Raw genomic sequence first — 23,341 nt, 5'->3', positions numbered from 1 at the left:
ACGTAGGGCTGGGGGTACAGCTCTAAAAACCACGAGAGTACGTAGGGCTGGGGGTACAGCTCTAAAAACCACGAGTACGTAGGGCTGGGGGTACAGCTCTAAAAACCACGAGTACGTAGGGCTGGGGGGTACAGCGCTTGCCCCGCGTGTTCAAGTCCCTGGGTTCCCGCCTCAGCTCTGCAGGAGGTGACGGTGATGAGGATACAGCCCATGGGCCTAGCGAGGAAGGCTGGAGCCTTGGGTTCCCAGAGCTTTGCCCTTCAGTACTGCTTGGCACAGGCTTGGGCACACCAGAGCCCGTGCCACACTCAGGGATAAAATCCACACGGGAGCCCCCAGCCCCCTGCAGTTGCCCTCCCCAGGAGTAAGGACCTCTGAGTTTGCCTGCAGAGGAGGCTCAGCCAGGCTCGGCTGGGGTCCTGGCTGACCTCCCCGTCCCCACAGATGTTCCCATCGAGAGCCTGCGCCTGCGCTTCGCCCTGCTGCAGTCCCTCAACACCACGCTGGAGACCTTCTTCCTGCCCCTGGTGGAGCTGCGCCAGACGCCCATGTACACGCGCAGCATCGCGGCCCTGCTGAAGGAGGCCAAAGGTCAGTGCCTGGCCGGCAGGAAGAGAGGTGACTCAGAGAGCAATCAGTTAGATACTTGTAAAATTTTCAAGTATTTAGAAATGTGGGGAGTTAAAGCTGGTCCATGCATCTGCCCCACGTCCTGGAGGCTCCCTGATGCATGGCCTTGGGTGCTCTTTCCATGATCTTTTCTTTTTTTCAATCAAATCTGGGTGTGACTTTGTTTTGTTTTGTTTTTTGTCTTTTTGAGACAGGGTCTCACTGTTCAGTTCAGGCTGGCCTTGAGCTCACTTTGTAGCCCAGGCTTGTCTTGAGCTTGCAACGATCCTCCTGCCTCAGCCTCCCGAGTGCTGGGATTACAGGCGTGTGCCACCACGCCCGGTCTGGTATGACTTTGGCAGTTCTCACCTGTCTAGAGGTTTCTGTGAGCTAGGTGTCAACTGGTATGGCAGCGACAAGGCCAGTGCACTTAGAGTCCGATAGGTGCTAACAGATGGCCCCTCAGTCAGCACTGCTTTCCTTGGCTCTGGGTGACCCCGACTAGAGCAAACCGAGGGACAGCATGGCCCCTGCTGGCCCAGGGCAACTGGGGGAAGCAGTGGCCACATCCACCCTCCCCACGTTCCTCTCTGCAGGGCTCATCTTTTATGACACGAAGGTGACTGTGATGAATCAAGTGCTGAACGCCACGGTGCAGAGGACAGCCGACCATGCCGCCCCTGAGATCACTTTGGACCCGCTGGAAATTGTAGGAGGTAGGGTGGCCCCAGAGAGCGGGGCAGACTAGCAGGGCCTCAGCCCATGGGGGCTTCCCCAAGCACAGCAGTCACCTGCAGAAGGGAGTGCAGGGCCGCTGCCCTGTCCCTGGCCTCTTGTCCTGCTGCCTCTGTCACTGTGCTGCCTGCCTCCTAGGGGAGGGGCAGAAAGTGCTCGGCCTGGGGGCCGCGCCTGGTGCTGGAGAGGCGCAGGGTCCCCAGCGGCCCCACGCCTGCAGAACCCAGCTTCTGGCCAGGAGAGGCAGGGACGGGGAGGTGCTCAAGCCTGTGCGGCAGGGGAAGAAGGGCCTGAGGGAGGGGCAGAGCACACCCTGTGCCCGGGAGACGGCAGCCCCGAGGGAGGGTGGAAGTGGGCTGGGCCTCAGGCCTGGGGCCAGCCAGCGGAGAAAGGGCAGGGCTGACCCGCACCTCTCACTTGCAGGGGAAATCAGAGCTTCTGAAAACTCCTACTTCTGCCAGGCTGCCAGGCAGCTGGCCTCTGTGCCGTCCTCCCAGCTCTGCGTCAAGTTAGCCAGCGGCGGCGACCCCACCTACGCCTTCAACATCCGCTTCACCGGGGAGGAGGTGCATGGCACCAGTAAGTGGCCCCCGCAGCGGGAGGCGCCCGGCCGCTTCTGTGCCCTCGGTGCCCTCTTCGTCACCTGCCCTGCAGCGTCCAGCTGCAGCCCTGAGTAACTGGGACGTCCGGACCTGCGACACCCACTGTCCCCACCCCCGCGGGTGACGTACTGGTCTGGGGACTGTACCTTGCTCAGAGCCACTCTCCTTGCTGCTGGCCAGCAGAGGCAGTCGTGGTATGGGCGTGGCCCTTTTCTCCAGCCGGAGCCCGTGTGCCCCAGACGAGGACAGCACCGCGCCATCGCCCCCACAGGGCTGAGCAGAGCAGATGGCGGCCGTCCCCGGTGCCGTGTGGGCGCATTCAGCGCAGACACACGGCACTGCCCCTACATTTTGTCCTGCTTCCCCTCTGCTCTGGTGTTTGGGGACAGTGTTGCCAGCTTCATCCCCATGTGGGACAAAGCACCTCTGGGCAGACGCAGGCTTTGGTGACCACAGCAGAGTTCCCCAGAACACGGAGACACCCCAGGCCTGGGCTCCACAGCTCTGCTGCTCAGAGCACTGGAGGCTTGGGCTGAGCTATGGGCCTGCTTAGACTTCCTGGCCCTGGCGGCAACAGAGCAGCTCATGGGGAGGCTAGGGACTGGCAACAGAGGAGGCGCTTTGCAGGCAAACCAAAGACTAACTACGGCAGCTACAGAGGGGTCAAAAACCAGCGGGCCGCTAGGAGAGGTCCCCACCCAGGACCAGGGTCAGCACCTTTTCCCTTGAATCCTCAGTGCAGCCTGCAAGGTTTCGTTTCTGCTGTCGGAGAGACTGAGGGTGACTAAGCCAGGTTCAGAGACAGCCTGAACAAAGCGCTGTCCCTTGCGTCACACAGGTAGTAAGCATCTGGGCAGGACTTAGCCTTGGGTCCCCTGGTCTGGCTGAGTTTTCTTCCCACCCCGCCGTGGCTCTGGGCAGTTGGCAAACCAGTCCCAGAGGCCAGGTGGGGAGGAGTGTGCCGCCCGGTACGCCCACCACGACAGCCCAGTGCCCACGCACCCGTCTGTCCTGCAGGTGGCTCGTTCCGCCACTTCCTGTGGCAGGTGTGTAAAGAGCTGCAGAGCTCCTCGCTGTCGCTGCTGCTCCTGTGCCCCAGCTCAGCCGTCAACAAGAATAAGGTGAGCGTCCTGGCGGGGTGGGCACAGCTCAGGGTACTTCCCTCCCTCCTGCGGGACGCAGAGCCCGGGACACGCGCCCACAGCCGCCCTGGCCTCCACCCGCAGGGCAAGTACATCCTGACGCCCAGCCCCATCACCTACGGCGAGGAGCAGCTGCTGCACTTCCTGGGCCAGCTGCTGGGCATTGCCATCCGGGCAGACGTCCCTCTGCCTCTGGACCTCCTGCCCTCCTTCTGGAAGACGCTGGTGGGGGAGCCCCTCGACCCTGACCAGGACCTACAGGAGGCGGACATTCTCACCTACAACTACGTCAAGAAATTTGAGAGTGTAAGTGAAGCCACGTCTACTCCTGGGGCAACAGGAATCAGGCTTGGTTCAGGCTCACGCAGACCAAGCCACGAAGGAGCCCCGTCGGGCCCTCTGGGAAGGCTTGTCGCATGGGGACCAAAGCCCCTGGCGTCTCTCCCTGCTGACAGAAGCAGGTGGGAGTGATGTGAGAAGCACCAAAGACACCGTGCAGGGCCCCTGGGGGAGGTGGGAAGCAGCCAGCTGCCACAGGCAAGGCGGCTGCACGTGTCAGAGCTCCCGTGGGATTGTCTGGAGTGGCCAGGAAGCCTTGGGAAGAGTTCTTCCTCACTGTCCTTGTCCCTGTGCTTGTGCATACCGGGGTACGCAGTGTCAGGCCAGCGCCCTCCTGGAGGAGAGGGCGGGTGGTGCCCAGGCTGTTGGCCCAGGCCCCCCATTCATCCCTCAATTGCAGTGGCCCCACAGGGGCAGACCTGGGCCTGCTGCCTCAGGCAGCTGCCGGATGCCTCCTACTGTGCCAGCCTGTGCCGAGGGCACAGGGACATGGCTGGCCCAGGCCTTCGCCCTGGCTGGAAGCACAGCCAGCATGCCTGCCTCTTGTAGGTCTGCCCAGCTCCCAGATCTGCCCTGCGGCAGAGCCTGAGCTCTGAGCACCCCACGCCTCCTCAGCCTTGAGGACGAACTGTCCCGCCAGAGGGGCCAGTCGCCCGGTACGGTCCTGCGGGGCCACCTGCTCAGGGACCTTGGGTGAATGAGGCGTCAGTGGATTCCGCTCCAAGGGGCCACTGTGGCACCTCATGGCAGGGTCCCTCAAGTTGTCCCCTTGGCCAGGGGGACACTGAAGGGCGCCAGCTCGAGAGCATGTGAGAGCGGGATCTCAGGTGTCGGGCTGTCCTGAGCGGAACGGAGGTGAGGCCCCGCCCAGACCCGGTTGTCCAGGCTCTCCTTGGGGGCCCCTGGCCCAGGGGTGGGGCAGGGGCAGTGTCCAGGCCCTGACTGAAGGGGACGGCAAGGCCGCGGGGCGCGCTGTCAGCTGCTGGCAGTGGGTGCTGCCCCCGGAAAGGCTGCTGCCGAGGATGGGGCCAGGTCCTGACCCTCACTCCGCTGCTGCTGTCCCGAGTTGCAGGCTCTCTGTCCAGGGGGCCACGTGCTGTCGTCTGCCTGGCGGCCCACACGTACAGCCTTGTTCTGACACGTTGGATGGAAGGAGGGAGCGGCCTGTACAGCCCCCACAGATAGAATTAATCAAGGCTCTCTGATGACAGGTGACAGAATCCCACTTAAAAGTATCATTTTTAGAAAAACAGCGGCGCACACCTGTAATCCCACCCTCCCGGAGGCTGAGGCAGGAGGATTGCCTCAATTGCAAGGCCAGCCTGGGCTACATAGTAAATTCATTGTGGATTATGTAGACATCCTGTCTCAAAAGCAACAGAATTTACTCTTACAGCATAAAGCATAGCTATAGGTTTGGCCTTCAGGCAGGGCTGAAAGCAGGTGCTCAAAGCTCGGTCTCTGGCAGACGACCTCCGCTGTGCGGGCCCTCGTGCGCTCAGACCCCCGCCGGTGAAAGGGCTCCAGCGTCTGAACTGGAACAGGAGCCCTGGGCTCCCGTCCCGCTAGCCTGGCGTCGTCCCTGCCTTGTCCTGGGCTGATGGAGGCTGACCCGCCAGGCTCGTGTCTCGCGCCTGACGTGTGCCAGGGTGAACTTGCCCACACTGCCTGGTGTCCGCGCAGTGGTCCCAGGCCCGCGTCACAGGGCCTCACTCTGCCTCTGTCATGCAGATCAACGATGAGACAGAGCTGGAGGCCCTGTGTGCCGAGATCGCCTCCCAGCACCTGGCCATCGAGAGCCCCGAGGGCCCCAGCAAGCCCTGCTGCAGGTTCACCTACCTGACCATGACGGGCGAGGAGGTGGAGCTGTGCAGCCGCGGCCGGCACATCCCCGTGGTGTGAGTGCGGTGGGGGGTGGGCATCAGGAGGGACTCGTGACCCGAGGCATTCGGCGGAGGAGGGACGTGGGGCGGCCCGTGGGGACCAGGGAGGGTGGTCTTCAGCCGACGGCCTTTCTTAAGGTGACAGCAGCACTGGTAGGCCGGGGCCACCTGGGCCACTTTGTGCCCCTCACTTGGCCCCCACCCTGGCAGGTGGGAAAACAAGGACATCTACGCAGCAGCTATCCGGAGCCTGCGGCTGCGAGAGCTGCAGAACGCAGAGTGCGTGACGGCCGTGCGGGCCGGGCTGGGCTCCATCATCCCGCTGCAGCTGCTCACCACGCTCAGCCCGCTGGAGATGGAGCTGCGGACCTGCGGCCTCCCGTACATCAACCTCGAGTTCTTGAAGGTAGGTGGTCCCCCGGCCACCCCGAGCCCGGGGGCAGGCCCACAGCAGCCTGGCTCAGCACGAGTCTTCGCCACAGACCTGGGCGTGTCTGGACGGGGCCGGCTGCTCACACGGCCTCTCCTCCCCAGGCCCACACCATGTACCAGGTGGGGCTCATGGAGACGGACCAGCACATCGAGTTCTTCTGGGGCGCCCTGGAGACGTTTACCCAGGAGGAGCTGTGCAAGTTCATCAAGTTTGCCTGCAATCAGGAGCGCATCCCATTCACCTGCCCCTGCAAAGACGGGGGTCCCGACACGGCCCATGTGCCCCCGTACCCCATGAAGATCGCCCCCCCAGACGGCACAGCAGGTATTGCCCTCTCCTGGCCCGGCAAGAGGGAGAACAAAGAACAGGAACCGCACACCAAACCCTGTACGAATGAGGGGTCGGGCTGGGAGGGGCTGGGGGGCCATGGTGATCCAGGCCTGAAGTCACATACGTTCCGCTTTGTTAAGAGAAGCTAAAAATCCATGATTTTTAACTTTTTTTTTTTTTTTTTAAATTTTTGGTCGTTACCAAGAATTGAACCCAGACAGCTTGGCGTGGTGGCACACACCTGTAATCCCAGCACTCTAGAGACTGAGACAGGATTGTTGCGAGTTCGAGGCTAGCCTGGGCTACAAAGTGAGCTCAAGGCCAGCCTGAACTGCATAGCGAGACCCTGTCTCAAAAAGACAAAAAAAAAAGAATTGAATCCAGGTTTCTGACCTACTCAGTGTCTCTGCTTCTGAGCCACGTCCTCAGGGGATAGTTAAAGTTGCCTATCTTTAAATGTAGAAAAAGAATTTTTTAAAAACCCACTTTGCTTAAAAAAAAAAAAAAAATTACTGAGCAAACAAATGTGTCTGCAGCCAGGTGTGGTGGCGCATGCCTGTAATCCCAGCACTTGGGAGGCTGAGGCCAGAGGATCATTGCGAGTTTGAGACCAGCCTGGGCTACAAAGTAAGTTCAAGGCCAGCCTGAGCTGCATAGTGAGACCCTGTCTCAAAAAGAAACGTTTATTAAAAAAAAAGTTATACAAATGTGTCTGCCGATAACTCCTGAGCCCCTGACCCTCTGACAGCCCCAGCGTGGGCCGGCAGCTGCCCCACGCCCGTCTCTCAGCTGCAGGGCCCCATCTCTAACGACAGCCTGGTCTGTCATGCAGGTTCCCCAGACTCTCGCTACATCCGCGTGGAGACCTGCATGTTCATGATCAAGCTCCCCCAGTACTCCTCCCTGGAGATCATGCTGGAGAGACTGCGCTGTGCCATTCACTACCGCGAAGACCCCCTGAGTGGCTGAGCGGAGAGCCCGAGAGCTAGGCTGTCGCCGAGGCACCCGCGCTGCCGGCCTGGGAAGCCGGCCACCTCGAGCCGCCCCTCCATCGCCGAGGGAGGGGTCAGCAACATTTTGCTTTTCCGAACTTTGTCCACGTCCAGGGCCTCCTGGAAGACTTACCTTTTGTATTTGTACGTTTTGTGATGGGTTGGTTCTTTTGCTGCCTGTTTGTGGTATACTTGTAGGATAGTTCTGTTCCCAGTTTGTCTCATTTGATCTTCCTGGACAGTGTCCCTCGTGGGTGCCAGATTCTGACGCTGCAAGGCCCAGCCGGTCCCTCGCAGAAGTACCCAGCAGGGAAGTGGTGGCGAGGTGGCCGTGGCCACTCGAAGCCAGCCCTGCCCTGCTGCCTTGAGCTGGCATTGCTCCTGGGGGCCCCGCTGGCCTCCTCCTACCCTGAAGTGGCCGGGCCAGCGCTCACACTTACACAGGACACAGAGAGCTCTGTCCTCCTCCCCGCCTGAGACCCGTCCTGTCCTGGCTTTGCTGAGAAGCGCACAGGGCTGCCCTGCCCCTCCTGCAGGCGGCCCTCTGCTGTCTGTGTCCTCTGGGCCCCTGGCCTGTGTCCCCCAGGACTCCTTGGGAGCGGAAGACCCTGGGGCCCCCTCTCGGCCTTAGCCCATGAGACAGGCTGGTTGTGTCCCAGCGGCAGGAGAGGACAGAGCTGAGGGACCGTGCTCGGGTGGGGCCTCCTCCGGAGCTGAGGGAGGGAAGCGCAGGGCCCAGTCGTGTGCTCAGCGTGGCCTCCTCCCACGCCGCGGGAGAGAGAGGCGGCGGCGGCTCCACGCCCACCTAACGGTGGCTGAGGTGCTCTGCTCCGTGACTCCGACCGTCCCGTCCGTGGAGACCCCAGGGTCCCTCGGCCCCCGCCCAGCCCCCGTCACCCCCGTGCCCCCAGTTCGTGTGCGTGCCAGGGCTGAGCCGCGCGGGCTCACCCACTGCCCAGTGCATCTGTGCCCCAAGTGAGTCTTTGTCCAGTGGTACTTGTTGAAGCGCAGCACACGCCCTCCTGTCGGACACCGTGGCTCCGGGCCTCGCCAGTCCGGGACGGCGGCGCTGCACTCCTCGTACGTGTCGTGCACACGCAAGTCCTTAGTGATGCTGTCTGGAGGCTGAGCCGGCCGGGCTGCTGGCCGAGGGGGACGCGCTCCTCCTCCGCGGGGCCCGGCCACCGAGGCGTGGGCTTTAGTCGGAGCCGGTCGCCGGCTCCTGAGGACCATTGCAGAGGAGATTCCCTGCGCTGAGGGCGAGATAAGCCTGAGGGTGGTGGTCACCATCCGTCAGTGGCGCAGGCGGCACCTGCAGCTGAGTGCCACAGGCAGGTCCCTGCTCTGAAAGGACGACGGTCACCACTGCTTCCCTGGGGCCACAGCCCCCCATGGGGGTCCCGTCAGGACTGTGTTCCTGAAAACGAGGGCCCTCCGATCTCTTTTGTGCATACTGAAAGAGCCTGTGGGTTTACTAGAAGTGGTTTTCCTCCTTGTATCCTTCAATTCCTCCTTCCCGCCACCCCTCATCCTGTGAATGGACGTGGGGTTCTGTCGGCCGCCTCCCCAGGGGCTTCAGGAAGCTTCAGTGGGCCTCACGTGGTAGCGACAGCTGTGAGACGTTTTCTGCTGCTAGCTCAGCTGCTTCTCCCAGAGAGCAGAGGTCCAGACAGATCCAAACCTCGGCCCTAAAAGATGTGTGCTGTAAAGTTACTTGATGTATATTTATTATAATTATTTATGGTTGCATTTAACAGACTTTTCATTCAATCTGATGCTATTTACACTATGCTGTGTAAAGGAAGCTCACTACAGGACAGAAGTCACACCAATAAATAACCTTCATCTAATTCCGACCGATACTCAGAGTGTGTGATCATCTACCCTTGCTGAGCAAGTCCAAAGGCTGACCCTGGATGGCTGATACTTGAGTGCCGCCAAGTGGCTGGGAATTAAAATGTTTCTAATATCACGGTGTCTGCACTTGACGTGGTTCTTGCTCCCAAAATCTTGCCCGCCGGCGCCCCACCGCCCTCAAGAGCGGCCAGGGGCCCAGACTTGGAGTGGGGCAGTGTGGGCAGAGGGCAGGGCATGGCTGCGGCCCCCACCCCAGGGAACCTGTTGTCTGCACCGGGAGAACCAACTCATTTCTCCCTGGCTTGCTGACCTCCTGCTCGGTGGTGATCCTCCCGGCACCACTGCCGCCTCGTTCTCTGCCCTCCACCCTCACCTAATGAAACACCTTCATGGTGGGGTGAGGACCAGCAGCTGCCCGTCTTCCTGCCAGCTGCTCAGGGAGCTGGCAGCAGCGGACAGCAGCACGAAGCCCACGCTCAGCCTCGGATGAGCTCTGCCTGCCGGCTGTAGCAAGGGCTGCCTCTATCTTCTTGGGGTCTCTTGGAAAGTACGCCCACAAGTACAGTACGCTGCCCGATAACGGGAGCTACGCGAACTAGTCACAAGCAGAGAGACACGGTCACGAGGTGTCCTACACTGTCAGCAGGGTCGGAGAGACATCCACGCTGCCTGTGGCAATGTAACCTACAACCGTCATCGTCCACATCATTCCTGGCACCAGCAACTCCCTCTCAGTACAAACCCCAAGAAACACCCGCCATGGCTGCCAGAAAGCACACAGGACGCACGAGTATAGGTGGCCAGCACCAGGCCAGGAAACAGGCCACGGCCTGCCACAGCTCAACCGCAAAGCACCACGGAACATGGTACCAAGGGACAAACCGCCACCGCTGTCTGTGCCAACACCATCGGTGAAGACGTGGCGGCAGAGTGCTGGTGCCCAGGGGCGGGAGTGACAGCAGAAGCAGGAAGGCTGCTGTGTCAGTGATACCGTTTCTGATCTGGGTGGGTGCCAGGTGTGTTCACACTCAGCTGTACGCCTGTGTGCACGTCTTACTCTGCATGGAAGGGTGGTTAAAGGACACCGCAAGGAACTCAAGAAACATGTTCCGTCCTTATGGGACCAAACGTGTAATTTCAGTCCACAATTTCTGAATGAAGACCCTAATGGAAACATAACGTAAGCGGGGCGTGGTGGCACACTTGTAAGCCCAGCACTCTGGAAGGCTGAGGCAGGAGGGTCAGAAGTCCGAGCCTACTCTAGGCCACTTACCAACTTAGCAGGACCTGCCTCAAAATAAAGACCTGGAAATGTAGCTCAGTGCAAAGGCCAGGGGTTCAATCCCCAGTAGCACTAATAATTTAGCTAGCATACAGTAGGAGGCAAGGTGATTTGCACTCTCTTTAAATTAAAAAGAAATCTAAACGCAAGAATATTTTTATTTATTTATTTATTTATTTATTTATTTATTTATTTTGGTACCGGCAACTGAACTCATGACCTCGGGCTTGCCAGGCAAGCACTTGCACCACTGAGCTATATCCCCGGCCCTAAATGGAAGAGTACGAGGCCCTATGTGCCAAAAAAAACCAAGGGATAGAAGTTCGTGTCAGAAGCCACTGAAACTGAAGATCAGAATTGGTACTGTGGGGAAGAACCTGACCAGCTCACAACTCTATCTTGTAGACCTTGGAGAGCGGAGGATGAGACTAAAACGGGGACAAAATCAAGGTCAGCACCAGGACATCCCGCCCCACTCCAGGTGTACACGGCAGACCTTTCTCTGAACTAAGCCGCAGGAAACTCCTGCAGACGCTGACGGGGTGGAGCGCGCCGCTGATGGCCCTCCAGTGAGAGCCGCTCTTGGCACCTGCTCCCCATCGCAGTCGAGGAGCCTCAGTGGGCTGAGGGAATGATCTGCAGCAGACGCTGAGACTTCCTGGAAACGGACAATAAGAAGGAATACCCAAAGCACCGCTACACCACAGAAGTACAAGGAAAAGCACTAGCCAGGAAGGATGGCACATACATGTAATCTCAGCATCTGCCCCCCACCCCCGGGAGGCTGAGGCATGAGGATCCCAAGTCCAAGCTGAGCTTGGGCAATGTGCTGACTTAGCTGGCTCAAAAAAATAAAAAGGGCTAGGGATGTAGCTCAGTGCAAAGGCCCTGGGTCCAATCCCCACCACAAAAACAAAAAAAAAACACACCCTCTCACAACAGGCACAGAAGGTAGGGAAAAATCAAAGATAAAGACAGCGAATCCGTCACCAGCGGGAAGGCAAACACGAAGACAGTAGATCAACATTAAGCTATGGAAGGGAAAAAGGCTATCAACAAAGAACTCTGTATCTAACAAAATTACCTTTCAAATAGTGCAGCAGAGGAGAGGCAGACCGCCTGGACAAATCAGACTTGTGGTTGGGGTATGGTTGACAGGTACTGAGTTTCTGTTTTGGGATAAAAATTCTGGAAGTAGCCACCGTATTCTCTCTTGCCTGGCGGGCCGTCCTCACTGTAGGACACACTTTTCCTGCTTTTACTTGGTCCAAACTCTCTGCAGAGCCCGTTTCTTTTCCTACCTTTAATAAAACTTTGCTATCATTAAAAAAGAATTCTGAGCCGGGGGTGGTGGCGCACGCCTGTAATCCCAGCACTCGGGAGGCTGAGGCAGGAGGATCGTTGCGCGTTCAAGACCAGCCTGGGCTACAAAGTGAGCTCAAGGCCGGCCTGAGCTGCATAGTGAGACCCTGTCTCAAAAAACAAACAGAAGAAAAAAATTCTGAAAGTATAAGTAGTGATGGTTGCAACCTGGTGAATAATGTAAACTTAGTGCCACTGTAGTCTAAACTTTAAAATGATTAAAATGTTAGATTTCATATTTTACATATTTTTACTCCCCCACCTCTTTTGAGACAGGGTCTCACTATGTAGTTCAAGGTGGCCTTGAACTCATTACATAGCTTAGGCTGGCTTGAGCTCGCAGTGATCCTCTGGGATTACAGGCGTGCACCACCACGCCCAGCCTCAATTTTTAAAAAGTGACAGCCACGTCAGGTGTGGATATCAGAGGAAACAGCTTAGAAACTAAAAGCAGTCAACTCTTAGGAAGCGATTTTAGGGGAAGACAAGGAACTTTTTAACTCTGTAGCTGTATCTGCCTTACATATATATATACTTTAAAATATTACTCTTAAAATGTATATCCATTGCAAAACATTAGAAACCATATTTTACTAAAAAACATAAAAACGAGCCAGCCCAGTGTTATTCTGCCAGTATCTAATCCAACACAGCAGGGACGGGAGTTAGATTACGTCCTGGCAGGTGTCACTGTACCCGAACAGCGGCGGGTGCCAGCACTAGTCTCTGGCAGATGTGGGGAAGACTGTCACCACTGCCCCGTCCCTCCTCCAAGTCCCCAGGGCTTTCCAGGTCACCAGAAGCGCTGTGTGTTTCGTCCGTCCCTCTGGCTGCTTCCACCCGAGCCACGAAGGCCTCCCTGAACTAAGGGCCTCCTGACGAGGGCCCTCGAACCCCATGGAACAGCCCCCTTCTGGTGGGCCTTCTCTCAGAACGAGTCCTTGCAGAGTCCCGGCCCTGCCAAGTAGAGGAACTCTTGCTGGCCCCACCAGGGCTTGGGACAAGTGAGCTCCAAATGACATGGCACCCTGGATGGCGCTGTGCAAACCCTGAGGCACCAGAGGGAAATGACGGCCTACTGTGCGCCCACTGTGCCCCCTACTCGCAGGACTCAGCATTTGGAGGCTTTCCCCACTGACTGAGCTGCGCACGCCTCGGTGTCCTCGAACTCCAGCTGAAACAAGGGTGCTATGCCGCCAACGCCCTGCGCCGTGCAGGCTGGAGCCGCGAGGGCACGGGCGTCAGGAGGCCTGCTCGCCTCCCAACGCGGGCTGCCCCTGCCCCCGCCGGCTTCCCTGGGGTCGCCAGAGAGAGCTCAGAGAAGGAAGCACAAGACCTAGCTGAACTCCAAGTACAAATTTTATTTCTATTACAAGGTTGGTAATAATTATAGTAAAAGAACAGGAAAAGGAGCTCTGACAACTTGGTTTTCAGAGGAAGCACAAGGCTGCGGCCCAGCACCACCCAGTGGGGACGGGCAGCCCTTCCCCTCCCCACGGAGGGTGGGACAAAGGGGCGGCGACACCTACCAGGAGCAGGGTCAGGGCTGCCCAACGACAAGAAAGCAGCTTCCCGCACGCCCGCTCAGCTCCTCGCCAAGAGCCTCCTCCTGACGGCCAGCGGCCTGAGCACTCTCGGAGCGGCTCCACACCCGGAGGCCTACCTCGGGGCAGCAACAGGACAGCCACCCAGACGCCCCCGCCCGGCCGCCCCCACAGGGAAGACCATCACTTCGGTGCTGGCTACAGATTTCCTCCTCTCCTTCCAGCAGAGCCGCAGAGCACCGAGAAGCAGTGGGGATGGTTTTCAGAAGGCGGGGCCCGGTGGGTGGAGAGGCGGAAACCTGTGTAGTCGCTGCTGCCCGCAGTGGCCGCTAAGGCTGAAACCTGGCTCCCAACAGCTTCCCTGCTGACCCTCCCGCACACCTCGGACTCACAACACAATCTCAAAAGACACAAATGGCCGTAACCTAGAAAAAGTTAAAATCGGGAAAACCTCCCCTGCCTGAAGGGCCAGGGAGGTGGGGCCTGACCCATGAAGTGCTGCTATGCATAGAAGGTGGGGACCCGGGTGAGGGGCCTCTGCAGACGCCATTACTCCTCTTCCTCCTCCTCCTCCGCTGCATCCCCAGCTCCCTGCTGCTTCGGGGGCTTTGCCTGTTGAAGAGCAAACAGTAATAAAGCAGAGCACTGATCCCTGGAGCCCTAAAGATGCCCGGCCAGAACCAGCCCATCCCCGCAACTCCTCAGCCTCCGCAAGCCCCACCACCCCCGACGGACGCGAGTGCCACGGGCTCGCCCCGGCGGACCTTTGCAGTTCTGCTGCGGTAAGTGGCGGCTGCAGGGGTGACTCGGGAGCTCCTGCCACCTTCGCTTCTACGGAAAGAAAAGGATTGAAAAATGAGAACCCGGAGCAAAAACTCGGAATGAAACACAGCTTCACCAGGCCACACACGGCTCTCCACTAGCACACAAAACAGAAAGTCCACGGACAGCAAAAGAATTCTTTGGAAACAGGTGAGAGAACAGGAAAAGCCCAAACTCTTCACGGGCTGCGCTGCAGCCCGGGGGCAGAGCAGGCACCTCGCACGCAGGAAACCCTGGATTCCAGCCCGCGTCCCATGGGCCTCAGCCTCACCCAGGCTAAGCCAGGGACCAGACCGCGTACCCACGTTCCCTTCAGGACTCCAAGCTCCGTCTCCAGGCTGATTCTCACCTGGCTCCATGTCTGCCTGCAGGCCCCCGGGGGAAGGAGGGCACCCGGCTTTCTGGATACAGACTGCGTCCGGGCTGCACCACTGCAGCAGGCCCAGCAGCCTGGGCCCCGTTCAGGCTGTTTCGATTGCGCCCCTGGATGTCGTGGCTGTCTGAGTTGCTGAGCTTCACCACACGAGGAGGGCTGGGCTGGGACCCGGGTCTGGGGGCTGATGTGGATTTTGACAGTCGGTTAAAGCTGGTTGTCACATTATTAATGGCTCTGCTGGGGGGCAGAGGGTAGGTGGGTCCTTTAGCGGCTTCCTGCTTGATATCATCCATGTAACCAGAAGACAGGTCTCCTGGGAAGAGAAAACAGTAAGCCCTTTAGGGACAAGCGTGCTCTGGCTATGAGTGCTGGGGTCAGGGAGGGCAGGATCCGTAACGCTCGGGGTACAGGACAGCTACAGCACACCCTGATGTCACTGCTGGCAGCCGCCTCCCCAGGGGAGAACCGCGGCACCCTGTCTCTGCTCCACACCAATTACCGCGTCCTCAATACAGCTCCCAACTGTCCAGCCACAGTGCGCAAGACAACCTTGAAATAGTTTCTTTTTTTGTTTGTTTTTTGTTTGTTTTTTTTCTCTGGTACCGGGAACCGAAATCACGACCTTGCGCTTGCCAGGCAGGCGCTTTGCCGCTGAGCTAAATCCCCAGCCCCTGAAATAGTTTCTAGTTGCCTTTTTTAAGTTTCAAAACCAGTCTACTCGCCTAGTCACGAGGTTGCGAAGTAATTACGTGCACAGGCAGGAGAGCAGCGGCACAAGCACGGACTGAGCGTCACACGGCTGTCCCTAAACCCGTTAGCACCTAAACCTACACACAGCAGCCGGGTCTAACGTGGCACCGCAACTAGGAGCCGGAGCCCCCAGAGGCGCTAGTGTGCTGGCCGGAGCCCCCATGGTGCAGATGAAGAGGGGAACGTGCCCACGGCCTCAGCTCATACCCTGGTGTCTGACCCGCCTCCTGCGCAGCTCTGGTGAGGTCTCTTGAGGCTGGGAATCCTGTTGAGAAATCCCCATCCCGTGGTGGTTGGCCGTGGCTGGACGTTGGTCACACTGGTCCTAAACAAGAAAAGCCGGACTTAATACCTCAGCACTGAGGGGGAAGGGAAGAAGAGCAGACGGGGTGATCACAGCCCACTGGAAGGGGACTCCGACAACCGCTACGAAGGTCCGGGGCACTCCTGGAGTGGAGAAGCCACTCCCAGCAGCACCCAGGGCGCTGGCCAGGGCTCCTTCTGATCTGGCCGGGCATGAAGAAGGCCTGGTCCTGGAAGCCCAGCGAAGCACATCTGTACTCCGATCACAGTAGCTCTGTGCTGGCTTATTTCACAGTGTCCTCCGGCAGGCAACCAGCAGTTATCTACTATTTTTTTTTCTGGTACCAGGAATCGAACTCAGGACCTTGCACTTGCCAGGCAGGCGCTTGTGCTGCTGAGCTATATCCCCAGCCCCTGTCTACTTCTTGATCCAAAAGCAGAAATGTTTCTTATAGAAATATGTTGTTTTTTGTTTTTTTTGTTTTTCTTCTAGTACCAGGAATTGAACTCACGACCTTGCACTTGCCAGGCAGGCACTGTGCTGCTGAGCTAAATCCCCAGCCCCTCTTATAGAAATGAAATGTACAATATACTAACATCAAGGAAATGACATTTTCAATAGCTCCTCGTAACAAGATTAAGCAGGAAATTATTTTCCAATAACAGACGGGAATCCAAGACTGGAAAAGCAGAAAAAACGACTTCGGATTGTCTAGTCCAACTCTCTCACTATAGTTATCCCCAGGAAGAGGAAACAGGAACCACCTAAAGTCAATCAGAGGGCAAAGGCAGAACTGGACCTCCAGGCCTCCTAAAATGCAAGTGTCAAATGACACAGGGTAAGAATCTGCCTGGGCAAAAACAGAACGCATAAGTGACCTCAGGGAGACTCTCCATCTACACCCGTGCGGCGAGGCCTCCACGCCTGCTCTTGCAGCCTTAACTACAGACCTGGCAGTTTCGGACGGGCCAGTCCCAGGCCTGAAGCAGTGTGTGCCACAAGCCGGGTGTGTACTGGAATGCAGCCTAAAAGCTAAAATACCATGTCTGGCTCGGGAAGCCACAAATTCACTCCCAGAAGATCAGCAGAGAGCCAGGCAGATGAGTCCTGTGTGGGCTCTAACCTGATGATGGAATAGCACCTCTTCTTCCAGCTGCACCCCACAAAATTCACATGGGATGATGACACTGTCTTCCACAGGGGGTGAGTCACTCAGGCCCATCAAGGAGTCCAAAGGGTTACTTGTAGCCCGCTGCAGGAAGCTCTGGAAGATGACATCAGGATCCGCCACCCGCGTCGGGGGAGAGCTTCCAGTACCGAGCAGAGGTAAGGCACGTGAAGGGTTACAACTCGTCTGTAAAGATGATAATAATAATAATAATAAATTAGACATTAAGGAAAAAACACATTCCTAAAATATTTTCCATAGCCATGATTTTTTTTTTTTGAGAGAGAGAGAGGCTCTTGCTATGTGAATCAGGCTGGTCTTAAACACATCATTCTCCTGCCTCAGCTTTCTGAGTGCTGGGACTATAGGCAGGCACCACATCAGGCAACAAAATTTTCCTAAATACTTAATACTACTGTGGAGAGACACTAAAAAGAGGAAAACAAATAGAACATTCATTTTATTTTTAAACATTTCTATGTGATTTTAATTTTTTTGTTATCATTTATGTGATTATGAATATCTTTTTTTTTTTTTTTTTTTTGGTCTTTTTGAGACAGGATCTCGCTATGCAGTTCAAGTGGGCCTTGAGCTCACTTTGTAGCCCAGGCTGGTCTCGAACTCGCAACGATCCTCCTGCCTCAGCCTCCCGAGTGCTGGGATTACAGGTGTGCGCCACCAAGCCCGGCTTCTTTTTATTGTTTTTGAGTCAGGGTCTTGCAATGTAGTCCAGGCTGGCTGTGAACTCACTATGTAGCCCAAGCTGGCCTCAAACTCACAGCAATTCCCCTGCCTCAGCCTTCCAAGTGCTGGGGTTACAGATGTGCACCACCATGCCTGGCCATGATTATTCTTGGTTTTGGTACCAGGAATGAACTCAGGACCTTGCACTTGCCAGGCAAACGCTGTACTGCTGAGCTACATCCCCAGCCTGATTATTGTTTTTTTTGAGACACGGTCTCACTATGCAGTTCAGGCTGGCCTTGCGCTCACTTTGGAGCCCAGGCCAATCTCAACTTGCATGGATCCTCCTGCCTCAGCCTCCCAAGTGCTGGGATACAGGTGTGCGCCACCATGCCCAGCCCCAATTACTCTTTTTAAAAGACTCAGTATTCTTCTCCACTCCTAGCACTGCAAAAAAATAAAAACATCTTCCTACTGCCATACAGTGAAAGAGGGGCTCAAATTCAAATATTCTTCATTATCTTTGTTAAATATTCTTATATGGCTCCCAAAACAAAAATTAGAGGTATTCAAATAGCACATCTTTCCATTTAAGGGAGGAAGGTATGTTCCATCATCTAAAGCACAGGAACTGTGTAGCAGCCTTAGAAATGCCGGATGAAGCCAGACATGGTAGTGCCTATCTATAATCCCAGCACTTCAGAAGCAATGGATGAGGATCACAGTGAGTTCAAAGGCAGTGTGGGTCACATAGTGAGTTCAAGGCAAGTCTGAAGGCATAGCAAGGCCTTCCCTATCTCGAAAAACCAAAAGAAAAACAAAGAAGAAATGCCACCACACAAGCCAGGCATGGTGGTGCATGCCTATAATCCCATACTCAGGAGGCTGAGGCAGAAGGATTGCCGGGAATTTGAGGCCAGCCTGCACTACTTAGTGAGTTCAAGGCCCGCCTGGACTATACAGCGATATTCTGTCTCAAAGAACTTAAAAAGGACGAAGATACAATGTGTTTATGCACCATGTTCTCAGGGTGAACACATTTTTTATGTATCACAAATGTACTCTTTTTTTTGCCCTTTTGAGATAGGGTCTCGCTGTGCAGTTCAGGCTGGCCTTGAGCTCACTTTGTAGCCCAGGCTGGTCTCGAACTCACAGAGATCCTCCTGCCTCAGCCTCCCGAGTGCTGGGATTACAGACCTGTGTGCGACCACGCCCACGTGCTTTTTGTTTTTTTGAGACAGGGTCTTGCTACACAGAGCTCAGGCTGGCCTCAAACTCACGGAGATCATCCTGCCTCAGCCTCACAGTGCTGGGATCTAGGTGTGCACCACCATACCTGGCTCTTAAAAAAAATTTTTTTTAAACAAATAAATATAAATAAATGAATAAAAACTTGCTCAAGAATGCATATTTCCCAAAACATCACATATGGCCTACTCACATTCCTACTTAAAGCCCACAGTTGCTGGGCATGGTAGTAAATGCTTATAATCCAGCTGAGGCAGGAGGAATGCCCCAAGTTTGAGTCCAGCATGAGCAAGACTCTGTCTCAAAACAAAAAACAAAACAAAACAGCACATAGTCAATTCTCAACACACCTGATGGTCAATCAGCAGTTCCTCTGGGTAGAGCTCCTCACAAAACTCACAAGGCAACATGGTCTCGTCCGCTGTACCTAGGTAGCAGGACACATAGTCAGACTCCAAAGGAACAAAAACCAACTTGATTTCAACCTTTTACTCCCCTTCTGGAGTTTTACAGAACAGTTTGATTTTGGAGCCAGGCATGGTGGCACAGACCTATGATCCCAGCACTCTGGTAGCCTAAGGTAGGAGGATCACAAGCTTGAGCCCACCCTGGGCAATTTAACTTAGCAAGACCCTGTCTCAAAATTCGGAAGTGCTCGATATGATGGCACATACCTATAACCCAGCACTCAGGAGGCTGAGACAAGAGGATCACCGTGAGTTCAAGATCAACATGGACTACACAGTGAGTTCAAGGCCAGCCTGAACTAGATAGTGAGACCTTATCACAAAAGAACAAAATAAAAAGGACTGGGGGTTGATTTAGTGAGAAGGCTCTGGGATCAAGCACCAATGCTGCCCAAAAAATCTAACGTCTGAGTCAGGACTGATCACTATTTTATCTAGAGCAATAAAATCTTAAAAGACTGTTCTATAGTTCAAGCCATTATCCTTATAGTGGCATGAACAAAAATGATAGCTCAAAGGCCAGGCGTGGTGGCGCACGCCTGTAATCCCAGCACTCAGGAGGCTGAGGCAGGAGGATCGCTGCGAGTTAGAGACCAGCCTGGGCTACAGAGTGAGCTCAAGGCCAGCCTGAACTACACAGCGAAACCCTGTCTCAGAAAGGCAAAATAAAATAAAATAAAATAAAATAAACCCAAAAAACAAAGTGCCATATCTTAAAAGGTAAATAATAAAAACAAAACAAAATAAAAAAGTTCTAAAGGGCTTAATATTGAAGTACAGAATTTACAATACATTTCCTAAGAGGTACATTTATTACGTTTACACAGAAAAATACTCTTGTTAAGAGACATATAATGAAGTATTTAAGCATAAAATGCCCCATTACTCTTAAATGTCTCAGGGAAAATGCTATATATAAAGGTAAGTGTGAGCCGGGTGTGGTGGCGCACACCTATAATCCCAGCACTCAGGAGGCTGAGGCAGGGGGATCATTGTGAGTTAAGAGACCAGCCTGGGCTACAAAGTGAGTTCAATGCCAGCCTGAACTGCATAGTGAAGCCTTGCCTCAAAAAGGCAAAAAAATCTTGGCCATTAAAAAAAAAAACCTCACCAAAAAAGAAAAAAAAAAAAAAAAAAAAGAAAAGTAAGTATGGTATTACATTGCTGAACATAGCCTAGATGTGGATTTGACTCCACTGTACTTTTTTCAAGATGAGCTCTCACTATGTTGTCCAGCTGACCTCACATGTGTCACCTCCCACCTCAGCCTCCTGAGCAGCTGGGATTAAAGACACAAGCTGCCTTGGCCAAGTCTATTCTGATAATATTTTTTAAAAAGTTGGAAAAACAAACAACAAAAAGCAAACAGACCAAAAACAATTAAGCAAATTCTATCTCATTGAAACCTTTCATGTTCATGCAAGTTGTATAAAGACTAACAGGGCCGGGGATGTAGCTCAGTGGCACAAGTGCTTGCCTGGCAAGCGCAAGGTCCTGAGTTCAATTTCCAGTACCCACCCCCCCAAAAAAAAGAGACTAACAAAAATTAGAAAGAAGCCAGTTCAGGGGGCTGGGGATTTAGCTCAGCGGCACAGCGCCTGCCTGGCAAGTGCGAGGTCATGAGTTTGATTCCCGGTACCAGAAAAAAAAAACAAAAAAAAAGAACCAGTGCAGGATACACAAACTTACCCTTTATGTCCCTCTGAGAACGGAGACCATTGTGGCACTGGTCTGCCTCACACACAGCCCTCCAGAAGTCCTGTTCCGCCATGCTGGAGGCCTGGCCCTCATTCTGCAGACTTAGGGCCAACATGAAGTCCAAGTTTGCAGCATCTTCACCACCCTTCTGGGGGGGCTTCTGGCCTCTATTCCTTTCCTGCCTTTCTTGTTCTTCAACTGAAAAAGAATACCCAGCACTCAAGACACATTAGAGATGTTGCCACCCTCCTCAAGTCCACGCCTAGCAAACGGTCAAGGTTTACAACGCGCCAGCTCTGTGCACCCTTCACCTCGTTCTCACAGGCCTCTGAATACTGCCCGCTATGAGACCAGGCTCTGTTACTAGTTTAATAATGTATTAATAAAAGCAGTATTACTGAGCTATAACTACAAGATGAGCACTTTGCCCAACATTTTTCAAGCATGGGGTCAGACTGCGTAAATTTAAATCTCAACTGTACCATTTACCTACCCAATCACTGTTCAGAAAATTGAATGAGTTTAATACATGTAAAGCACTCTGCAAATGCCTGAAGTTCATAAGGTGTAAAGGCTGCTACTTTTTTTTTTTTGGAGACAGTATCTCACTATGTAGTTCAGGCTGGCCTCCAACTCAGAGATACTCCTGCATCAGCATCCCAAGTGCTAAAATTACAGGCATGTGCCACCATACCTGGCAAGAGCGACCTACTTACAGTACTGTCATCATTATCATCAACCCTAACTGTAATTCAATAGTAAAAAGGTTCTATTATTCCCACTTCATAGGAAAGTTAAGTATTCTTTCTAGTACTAATCGGCTATAGTCAGGTTTCTATAATCAAGATCTATTTAGCCCCCTAATCTCAGTTCCCAATTACCTTGGGACTTTTTGTTTTAAAAACAGGGTCTCACTATGTAGTTTAGGCCAGCCACAAACTCATATATATATAGTTTAGGTTGGCCTCTAGCTTGCGATCCTCCTGCCTCAGCCTCCTGAGAGCTGGGATCACAGCCATGTGCCACCACACTTGGCTGCCTGGAATTTTGATACCGTTTCATTTCTGAATTCCAAGCACAACTCACAAAGGTTATTCTGAACTGGAAAATGCGCTGTTACGTTCCTTTGGTTGGCAGTCCCAGCGTGGAAAAGGTCTGATTCAAAGGCTTGCAGGGGCCTTCCGGGGAGCCTTGTGGGTGGGTCCATTGCCTCAATCTGTCTGAGGAGCTGGGACGCAATCCACATTCCATCTTGACCCCAAGGCTCATCGTACGCATTCGGAGGTATGGCACCCTCATGTCTCTTCTCCCCCTCCCCTCTCCCACAAACTTCAGGGTGAGTCTTCAGATCTTTCACAAGGACGTTGCGCCCACAGTTGCTACACAGCTCTGTCCGGGCACCACAGTAATCCTCATGTTCCTTCAGTTTGAGAACAGAGAGTTCCAAATCGCAGTGCTGGCAGAGAGCAAGCCGCAGAGGGCACTCAGTCTCCTGCAACAGAGCAGTGCGGTGGTTAATGCACACAGCTAGGAGAGGCTGCGTTTGAAGGGTTGGGTTATTTTTTGTTTTGTTAAGACAGGATCTCACTATGTAGTTCAGGCTGGCTTTAAAGTTACTATGTGGTCCAGGCTACACAGTGATCCTCCTGCCTCAGCCTCCCAAGTGCTGGGATTACAGGTCTGCACCACCATACCCACAACAGACTGTGTTTTATTTTTTTGTTTTTTTCCGGTCCCGGGAATCGAACTCACGACCTTGCACTTGCTAGGCAGGCGCTGTGCTGCTGAGCTAAATCCCCAGCCCCAAGACTGTGTTTTAATACAGGGAAAAGAAAGCAAAAAACGTCAGTTCAATCTTCTCTTCTGGGGTGGGGACGTAGCTGAGTGACTGTGCTTGCCTTAGCATGCTTGAGGCCCTGGTTCAGTCTCCAAGCGGGGTAGGGCACCACTCTCTACCAACCCTAGCTTTGCTTGTTAAACTTCCTACATACTGTATTTAGAAGTCATGGCTGGGGCTGGGGATTTAGCTCAGCGGCACAGCGCCTGCCTGACAAGCACGTGGTCTTGAGTTCGATTCCCCGTACTGGAAAAAGACCAAAAAAAAAAAAAACATATAAGTCATGGTTGCCGGGCGTGGTGGTACACATCCATAATCCCAGCATTTGGGAGTCTGAGAGAGGAGAACTGCCACAGGTTTGAGGCCAGCCTGGGCTACACAGTGAGTTCAGGGGCAGCCTGAACTATACAGTGAGACCCTGTCTCAAAACAAACTAACGAAAGCCATGGCTTCTCGTTTTGTTTCTGCCACAGTCAAAAGAAACTTGACTATCACATCATTTTGTGTAACACAAACACCTGAAGTAACCCAGAATCAGCCTACACTGAAAAACAAACAAGTACAGCAAACCGGGTATGACGGTGCATGCCTCTAATCCAAGCGACCTGGGAGGCTCACAAGTTGGAGATCAGTTTGGACACTCAGGGAGACCATCTCGAACTAAAAAGGGCTGAGGATGTAGTTCTGGAATAGAGAATCCCCGAGTTCCATCTCCAGTACCACAAGAAAAAAGCAATTCAGATTCTTTTTCTAAACAACAATTTCCCCTTACATTTCCAACTCAGTCTCAAGTTGCTGATAGGAGGAAAGAGGCTGCCCTTTACAAAGACACTAATTTTTCTAACTTTCATGTTTGTTTGTTGAGGTCTTTTTGAGA

The 23,341-nt window shown here is 54.3% G+C and overlaps 2 protein-coding genes across 8 annotated transcripts in view; one reads left to right on the top strand and one right to left on the bottom strand.

Annotated features, from left to right (window-relative positions):
• Hectd4 (HECT domain containing E3 ubiquitin protein ligase 4) overlaps window positions 1–9,034 on the top strand; it is a 133,876-nt gene extending 124,842 nt beyond the window's left edge. For all 7 annotated transcript variants that reach the window (XM_013503689.1, XM_005403195.2, XM_013503687.1 and 4 more), the window contains exons 67-75: window positions 445–591; window positions 1,206–1,325; window positions 1,768–1,923; window positions 2,964–3,067; window positions 3,173–3,394; window positions 5,159–5,325; window positions 5,521–5,716; window positions 5,845–6,067; window positions 6,906–9,034. In XM_013503689.1, coding sequence (XP_013359143.1) covers window positions 445–591; window positions 1,206–1,325; window positions 1,768–1,923; window positions 2,964–3,067; window positions 3,173–3,394; window positions 5,159–5,325; window positions 5,521–5,716; window positions 5,845–6,067; window positions 6,906–7,042 — 1,472 coding nt within the window. In that variant the 3' untranslated portion in view covers window positions 7,043–9,034. The remainder of the gene's footprint in view (window positions 1–444; window positions 592–1,205; window positions 1,326–1,767; window positions 1,924–2,963; window positions 3,068–3,172; window positions 3,395–5,158; window positions 5,326–5,520; window positions 5,717–5,844; window positions 6,068–6,905) is intronic.
• Window positions 9,035–12,907: 3,873 nt separating this feature from the next.
• The window catches only part of Trafd1 (TRAF-type zinc finger domain containing 1), a gene marked incomplete at its 5' end in the record, with an annotated part of 16,904 nt that continues 6,470 nt past the window's right edge, over window positions 12,908–23,341 (bottom strand). The window contains 8 exon segments of the mRNA XM_005403189.2: window positions 12,908–13,722; window positions 13,875–13,941; window positions 14,282–14,621; window positions 15,266–15,383; window positions 16,486–16,716; window positions 18,813–18,889; window positions 20,619–20,825; window positions 21,714–22,119. Of these exon segments, the coding sequence (XP_005403246.2) occupies window positions 13,660–13,722; window positions 13,875–13,941; window positions 14,282–14,621; window positions 15,266–15,383; window positions 16,486–16,716; window positions 18,813–18,889; window positions 20,619–20,825; window positions 21,714–22,119 (1,509 nt within the window). The 3' untranslated portion in view covers window positions 12,908–13,659.

This window comes from Chinchilla lanigera, unplaced genomic scaffold (genome assembly GCF_000276665.1).
Source record: "Chinchilla lanigera isolate Chin_1 unplaced genomic scaffold, ChiLan1.0 scaffold00081, whole genome shotgun sequence".
NCBI classification, from domain to species: domain Eukaryota; kingdom Metazoa; phylum Chordata; class Mammalia; order Rodentia; family Chinchillidae; genus Chinchilla; species Chinchilla lanigera.
The sequence above is the reverse complement of the archived record's forward strand: the minus strand, read 5'-3'. Positions and strand labels throughout refer to the sequence as shown.